At 47.5% G+C, this 8370-nt stretch overlaps 1 protein-coding gene across 1 annotated transcript in view; it reads left to right on the plus strand.

Annotated features, from left to right (window-relative positions):
- BPIFC (BPI fold containing family C) overlaps positions 1-8370 on the plus strand; it is a 49022-nt gene that overhangs the window by 16605 nt on the left and 24047 nt on the right. The window contains exons 4-7 of the mRNA XM_004700323.2: positions 4085-4213; positions 5495-5650; positions 5747-5810; positions 8240-8300. Of these exons, the coding sequence (XP_004700380.2) occupies positions 4085-4213; positions 5495-5650; positions 5747-5810; positions 8240-8300 (410 nt within the window). The remainder of the gene's footprint in view (positions 1-4084; positions 4214-5494; positions 5651-5746; positions 5811-8239; positions 8301-8370) is intronic.

Genomic DNA, 8370 nt, shown 5'->3' on the forward strand with positions numbered 1-8370 from the left:
TTTTTTTCTTTTCCTAAAAAGAATTCTGTGGATGATTATAATCTTTTCTACCATGCCCTAGTGCTATAATGCCACTAAGACCCAAATGGCATAGTGATTATGCATTGGACTACTAAACACAAGGTCAGCAGTTCAATGCCACCAGTCCTTGTGTGGGAGAAAGATGGGGCTTTCTACTCCTGTAAATATTTATAGCTTTCAGAAACCCACAGCAAGACCATAGCACTCCTAAAGGACAGGGCAAAGTGGCCCTGTGGGTTTCCAGACTGCTGCTCTTTCTGGGAGTAGAACCCCTCACCTTTCTCCCACCGAGCGGCTAGTGATTTTGAAGTGCTAACCATTGGGTTAGTAGCCCACAGATAACCACGAGGCCACCAGGGATCCATAGCACGCCCCCTCCACCTCCCAAAAAAGGCTCTAAGAATTGATAGAACACCAACTGAAGTGTTTCATCAAGTTGATGAAACACTGGAAGCACTCTCCTTATCGAGGCCCAAAACTTTGGAGGACAGCTTCATGGCCAACCGATTGTGCCCATTCCAAAGAAAGGTGATCCCACAGCATGCAGAAATTAGCAAATGATATTAGCACTATCACATGCAATTAAAGATATTTCAAACAACTGCTACAATAGTCCATGGAGCTGCCAGAAATTCAAACTGGATTCAAAAGAGGGCACTGGATGATGGGTACCATTGCTGACATCAGACAGGTGTTGGCTGAAAGCAGAGACTACTAGGAAGGGGTCTACTTGTTCTTCATTCACCATGCAAAGACATGTGACTATTTGGATCATAACAAACTACAGATAACATTGTGACACGTGGGAATTCCAAAATACTTCATTGTGCTCATTCAGAACTTGCATAGACCATAAGGCAGCCATTCCAACAGAGGGGAATACTGCTTAGTTTACAATGAGGAAAGGTGTGCATCAGGATGCAATATTTCATCATACGTATTCCATCTGCGTACTGAGCAAACGATCTGAGAAGCCAGATTATATGAAGAAGAACGTGGCATTAGGATTGGGGGAAGGCTCTTAACAACCTGAGATGTGCAGATAACACAACCTCGCTCATTGAAAGTCAAGAGGATTCGATGCACTTACCCCTGAAGATCAAAGACTAACCTCTTCAAAATGGATTACAACTCAATTTAAAAAATCCCCACAACTACACCAATAAACAACCTCATGATAAAGAGACAAAAGAAAGAAGTTGTCAAGGATTTCGTTTTACTTGGCTCTACAATCAACACTTGTAGAAGCAGTAGCCAGTAAACCGGGTGCATTGAAGTTTGATGTGCAAGACCTACGTAAACTCTACAGAGTGAAAAAGGTCACTTTGCGACTCAGATGCACCTGACACAAGCCAATTGCCTCAGATGCAGGTGAAGGCCAAACAATGAATAAGGAAGGCCAAAGAAGAATTGCTGTCCTTGAATTCCGATGTTGGTGAAGAACATTAAAAGTACCAGAACAAACAAATCAGCCTTTGAAGAAGTACAGCAAAAATGCTCCTTAGAAGTGAGGACGGCAAGACTTGGTCTCACAGCCTGTGGACACGGTATCAGGAGAGGAGTCCCTGGCAAAGGAATCCTCCTTGGTAAAGTGGAAAGGCAGTGATAAGGAGTGTGGCCCTCAGTGAGATGGATTGATGCACTGCTGCAATGATGGGCAATTGTGAGATGGCACAAGGGTTCCCTCTGTGGTCCACAGGGTTGCTATGAGGCGGAACTGACTGGACAGCAGCTAACAACACCAGTCTCCTCTGGTTCTGTCCCAATGCCTGTGTCTGGGTCCATTTACAGGTCCCACATGAACACAATTAAGTGTTCTGGAATTCTCATTCGTCCAAAAGTTATCCAAGATGTGTTATGATCCACCTGGTTGAATGCTTTTGCATGGTCGATGAAACCCCCCATAAACACCTTCAGGTTATTCTCTACTTTCAGCCAAGCTCCAGCTGATATTAGCAATGATATTCCTCATTAATGTTAATAGTAATAATTCAAGAACCAATGCTATTAAGGGAAGAAGTCTGGGCTGCATGGAACACTTTGGTGGGAAATAAGGTTGTAGGAATTGACAGAACACCAGTAGAAATGCTGGAACAGGTGGACGGAGTGCTGGAGGTGCTCAGTCATCTGAGCCAAGAAATTTGGAACCAAGGAGAAGAGATCCATCCCTGTATCCGTGCCAAAGAAAGGCGAACCAACAGAATGCAGAATTTATTGAACAAGATCATTTGTATCAAACAATATCATTCCTATCACATACAAGTAAAAGTTCGCGGAAGCTAATTTGAAAATGGCTATAGCAGTACATTACACGGAACTGCCAGAAATTCAGAAGAGGCTGTGGGACAAGCAATATCATTGCTGATATCAGATGGGGCTTGGCTGAAAGCAGAGACAACTTCCCAACCTTCCCCATGAGTAATACTTTCTCTGAGTAATTGACTGAAAGAGGGTAAGTACTTTGCCCGAGGTTGCACAGCTTAATACAACACCTGGCTCCACGTCAAGTGCACAAAGCACAAAGTGGCATCGCCTAGTGGTTCAGAACACTGTCTGGAGATGTCTGGTTCTACGGCTTATACGTGAGCTCAGCCAAATTCCTTACCTTCTCGTCTTTGAACTCGAGATTGCAAAATAAGCAACTCCCTCAATGCGTTGTTGTGTGAGTTAAAGTGGGCTAATGTATGCAAAGTGCTTACCACAGAGCCTGGCAGGTAGGTAGTAACCACTCCATACCTGTCCCTAATAATAAGTTATCTGGAAGGATGTGGTCAATTATCAGTTGAGATGTCGTGCAACCCATTGCCTCCTCGATACCTATTTGACAGTCTCGAGAACCCTAGGGGAAGCTCGCTCTCTAAAACAAGGTTCCCATCTAGTGAAGCTATTGCCAGCATAGAGCCATTTGGAAACATTGCTTGTCCCAGTGACTAGGGATGGGGGGACTGCTGGCATTTAGTTAGCATGTATGCTAAATGCCCTCCAAAATTCATGACAGTCCTCTACATAAATAGTTGTCCTATCCAACCCCAAATATTAATATCATCCCCACTGAGAAACCCCGAGTACTGCTGAAGGAAAAAAGTAATAGTGGTGAGGTTGTATCTTTTGGGCTGTAAAGAAGCTATCAAAAATTCAATAGTTTTATTGTTTGAGCATTTATTTCATGGATGCCCATTTCCCCCCTCAATTTAGCCAAAGGGGCTTCTTGCCCAGGGCTTGAAGGGTATCCTGAGGCAGCACAGAAACCTCTGCTGGCTGGGAAGATGAACTGATGGAGTTAGGTGGGGAGGGAAGCAGGTCGGTAGACATATACTGACCGCCCTATCAATTCTGACTCCCAGAGGCCTGATGGACAGCACAATGAAACATTGCCAGGCTGAGCATCATCCCCCGGGTCATCACACGTGCGAGTCCAGTGGTTCTCAACCTTCCTCCTGCCACAACCCTCTCATAAAGTTCATGTGGTGGTGACCCCCCTCAACCATAACATTATTTTCATTGCTACTTCATCACTGCCATTTTGCTACTGTTATGAATCAGGCGGCCCTGTAAAAGGGTCATTCGACCCCCAAAGGGGTCGCGACCCACAGGTTAAGAACCTCTATGCTAGTCTAAAACTGCAGCTCTGGCCTCAGTCCATATGGTTGAGGGTTTCCCTCACCCTGCTTGGCCCTCTACTTCCCCAGTGATTGAGGACATACTATCCCTCCTGAGGACATATCCAAAGTCAGCAGATGAGCAATGTTCTGTTGAGATCCAAAAGGTTTTCTTTTTTGTGTGTGATTTGGGGGGGGGTTGGGGGGGCTAATTTTCAGTAGTAGACATCCAGGTCTTTCTTGCTAGTCTGCCTGGGTCGGGAATCTCTGATGACATCGCTCCACCATGGCTCACAACATCACACAAGCCACCACAGCACAACCCACCGAGAGGTGGGTGGAGGTGCCTCGTCGCTAGGAATTCTCAGTGGACCATCAGGAGTTCTAAAGCTGGGTTCCCGTTTTGCTTGACTTCGAGATGCACTGCAAGGCCTGTACTCACTCCTCTGTTTCTTGTTTTGCAGCATAAAAATCAAGGCTTTTTCATTTCCAAACACTTCCCTGGCCTTCGAGCCTGGCATGGGGATCAAAGTACTCACCAATCATGGCATGGCCAACATCAGCACCCACTGGGACGTCAAGTCTCCGCTCTTGTGAGTAGTCCACAATTGTCTGCTCCCTGAGTGGGAAGATAGGGAACAAAGGAGAATGTATCAGTTCGCCCATGTTTTCAACATTAGATGTCTTGCCCTTCCTCATGGGTAACTCTCACCAAGAGCACTCTTCCTCCAGGAGAGATTGAAACCAAGGTATTATGGCTCTAAGGTGGTACAGTGGCTAAGTGCTCAGGCTGCCAACCAAAAGGTTGGCGGTTCAAACCTACCAGTCACATTGCTGAAGAAAGAGGTGGCAGGCTCCTTTCATAAAAATTACATCCCTGGAAACCTTATGGGACCAGTCTCCTCTGCCCTATGGGGTTGCTATAAGTTAAGTTGGCATCAACTCGACAGTATGGGTTTGGGTGGGGGGTGGAGGGGTCTTCACCCTGATGGTTCTGAAAAGCATGTTCCTATTAACGACAGAGCAATTGAGCAAAATGCCACTGAAGCTCCTGCAAGAGCTTGAGGTCCCTGACTGTCAGAGCAACAGAGGTGAGCCTCCGCATTTTCATCCAGCTACGAGTCTCTGGCTGGTCCTGAGCACCTCCCTCGGCACACGTCCCCCTCAGTGGTGGGGTTGCCTGCCAGTCTGTTCCGGCTCATGGCCATCCCCTGTGTGTACAGTAGAACTGTGCCATTGGACTTCCAAGGCCATGGCCTTTCTCATGCAGATCATCAGGCCCGCCTTTGGGGCACCTCTGCGTGTGTATGAACGCCAACCATTGGGGCTCGTTGTCAAATACTTAACCATTTGCACCCCCCTGGGGCTCTTTCCCCTCCAAGAAGAACATAAGAGAATGTGCTCATTGGTTATTCTCTGAGTCAGCAACCAGGCACTAAGTCCTGGGGACAGGTGGGCAATTGACACACACCCATCCCCACAAGGAGCTCGAAGACTGTTTCTACGTGTGGCTTTCTCCGTGTAAGAGCCAGGCCCCTCCAGAATAAGATGCTGCCTATTTCGCTTCCCACTTTTTCCACCCAAATGTTGTATATGTGCGGAGCTCCAGATGTGCTCTCCTGGCACCAGGGCCAAAGCACATGGCGTGGAAAACCCCAAGCTCCCTAGCGCTGTCACCAATCATGGATGCAAAATGATGTATCCAGCCCATGTCCATCCAGTGCTTACTCTAAGCCACACCTGTTTGTAGTCCTGGGAACGCAGAGGCAGCCCCTGCTCTCCCGGAGCCGAGATTCTGTGGGGAATCACAGACCCAGAGCCCAGCTCCCCCAACTCCCCAGACTGGGCTCACCTTGTGCCTTTTCCCTCAACAGCCAAGATACAGGAGGAGCCGATCTGTTTCTCACGGAGGCCTTCTTCAAGGGTCTGCTTGTCCTGACGCGAAATGACTTTGGTCATCCAATGCTTATGCTCCAAGACTGCCAGGCCCAGGTGAGCCACGCCCAGGTCTCATTCTCTGGAGAGCTCAGGTGAGCGTGAGGACCAGGGCAGACTCGTCTGGGGAAGATGTATCGTGTACAGCTTGTGACCCCTAAGTAAGCCCTTACTTCTGTTCTCTTCCCTAGTGTCCTATATAACACGTTTGCTGAGCCCATGGAGAAACCCATTTTAAAGAACCTCAATGAAATGGTGAGTCTTGAGCGAGTAGATGCTCAAAGTCAAATGTCACCCATCAAAGGCCATCGATGGTACTACTGCTATCATTCAACCGATCCTTATCCTTAGCTACTCAATCTTTGCTGACCAATACCTACTACGGTCCGGAGCCATGCTACACAGTTTCATACATCACTTCCAGGAGCCATGCTACACATTTTCATACATCACTTTCATACACCACTTCATCATCGTTTCTCAACTACCTACTGGGTACAAACAGTGTGGGAGGTTATGTGGAGGGCAAACTATTGACAAGGTCTCATCTATTATTTGCCTACTGTATGCCCGACGCTGGGACAGTGTCTATTGGGAATGCAAAAGAGGAATAAGCTTATCATCTAGTTAGGAGAAACAAACTCAGGTTAGTCACGCTATAACTGAGCAAGGACACCAATATAGTGCTTGATGACATGATCAGTAGATTGAACCAAGAAATGGGAAAAATGAAATAAAGAGATAGTGGTGACCAGGTGCTAGAGGGAGGGTAATGGGAAACAAATTGGGGTTTTATTGATGAGGCTTTAAAAAAAAATTAGCCGTGGACGTTGATGATGGTTGCCGAACACAATGGATGTAATGTATCGCAGTGAATTGTATACATGGAAAATTATGACTTGGCGAATGTGGTGCTGTACTTTTCACACACACACACATAAACAAGCAAACAAAAAGAAATAGGACCTTTAGGGAGAGAAGTTTTTTACAGAATGTAAGCTTTGAAAGAAAGCTTGAAGCATGGGTAGAGTTTGGACAGGAAAGGAGAAGGGGAGAAGAAAGTTAAGACATCTTCCAAAGCTTTAAGTGTCTACTAAGTCTAGGAGCATCAAAGAAGAAAGACTGAATTGTGAGTGGATTCTCTTTCCAGTGATGCCCAGTGACTTCCAGGGACCCTTCCCATTATTGCAGGGGAAGCAAGGACAGGGGTGAGGAAGACTGGAAGAGTAGGGAGACTTGGTGTTCCGGAAGGATAAGGACCATGTCTAGTGTCTCCACTCCAATGGCTCAGCTCCATGTTTGGCAATGAGTGGATGCTGACTGAAAGCCAGTACTTGAAACCCAAATCAGGGTTCTCAACCTTCCTAATGTGGCAACCCTTTAATACAGTTCCTCATGTGGTGATGACAGACTCCCCTCCTAACCATTATGACACTGAGTGCTTGGCACCTCACCGGGCCCAAAGCAGGGACATCAGCATTGGCCATCTTCACGACTCTACACCAGGGGCCCACTGACCAATGAAGGCCCCGTGTCCATCAGAGTAGAATTGCATTCCATAGGGCTTTCCATGGGTTGATTTCTCAGAAGCTGGTAGCCTTTCTTTCAAAGTGCCTCTGGGTGGACTGGAATTATTGGCCTTTTTGTGAGCAGCCGAGGGCATTATTTGGTTATCACCCATCTGCCGTCGTTCTCTGCCATCAGGTCAGACTTGACTCAGGGTGCCCCCCTGTGTTACAGAGGAGAACTGCTCCATAGGCCTCTCTGGGCAGTCATTTTGATGGCAGATAATTGTCTGGCCTCCCTACCTCCCCACCCCTCCATGGATTCACTGGTGGATTCAAACCAACAGCCTTTAGAGCAGCGGTTCTCAACCTGTGGGTCTTGACCCCTTTGGGGGGGGTCAAATGACCCTTTCACAGGTATCACCTGATTCATAACAGTAGCAAAATGAAAGTTATGAATTAGCAACGAAAATAATTTGATGGTTGGGGGGTCACCAGCACATGAGGAACTGTATGAAAGGGTCGCGGCAGGAGGAAGGCTGAGAGCCACTGCTTCAAGTTAACAACCAATTGCAAACTGCTGAGCCACCAAGGCTCCTTATTCGCCCTCTGACGACAGTGACAACAAAGAATTTTCGGATTCCAAAGGGGGAAGAAGCCTCCATACAGCATGGTTATCTTAGACCTCAGATCTACTGGGCTCTCCAACGAGCCCGGAGTGGAAGGCAAAGCTCCTGCTCTAAACACTCCAGGCAGGGCATGGAGCCAGAGGAGCGGAGGAGGAAGGCAGAGCCACCCCCAGCCGTGGGCAGAGGAACCATCACAGAACAGCAGGTTCCTCAGGTGTGACAACAGGAGCACAGACAGGGGCACGTGCCCTATCATGCCACAGAGAGAAAAGCAGAGGGCTTGCTCTTTTATGGGGCTTGGCAGGGCGTGGTCCCAGTTGCTATGAAGATGAGCCAGCGTTCAGCGACTTGCTCCTCAGTCACAAGTAACTTAAGGTCCACAGGCATGCACTCATTTAAAGAAAGGTCATCATGACCCACGAGAGACGGTCTCCTGACCAGATGGCTTCTTCCCAGATGCCCCAGTTAGTTTGCAGGGTCAGGAACCATAAATAGAAGTTTCTAGAATACTATGGTAACCTGTGCTTTCTTCTGTTCCTTTTGCGGCCAGCTCTGTCCCATCATCATTGGTGAGGTTGAAGGGCTCAATGCTAATCTCAGCATGCTAGAAGGTGAGTCTTTAAACTATCTCTTCTAGATGGTTCCTTTCCCCCTTTCAAGTGCCGGTGGGCTCCACGCTTC

This window comes from Echinops telfairi, unplaced genomic scaffold, assembly GCF_000313985.2.
Source record: "Echinops telfairi isolate 266 unplaced genomic scaffold, ASM31398v2 ScPeMD7_2;HRSCAF=8, whole genome shotgun sequence".
Lineage (NCBI taxonomy): Eukaryota > Metazoa > Chordata > Mammalia > Afrosoricida > Tenrecidae > Echinops > Echinops telfairi.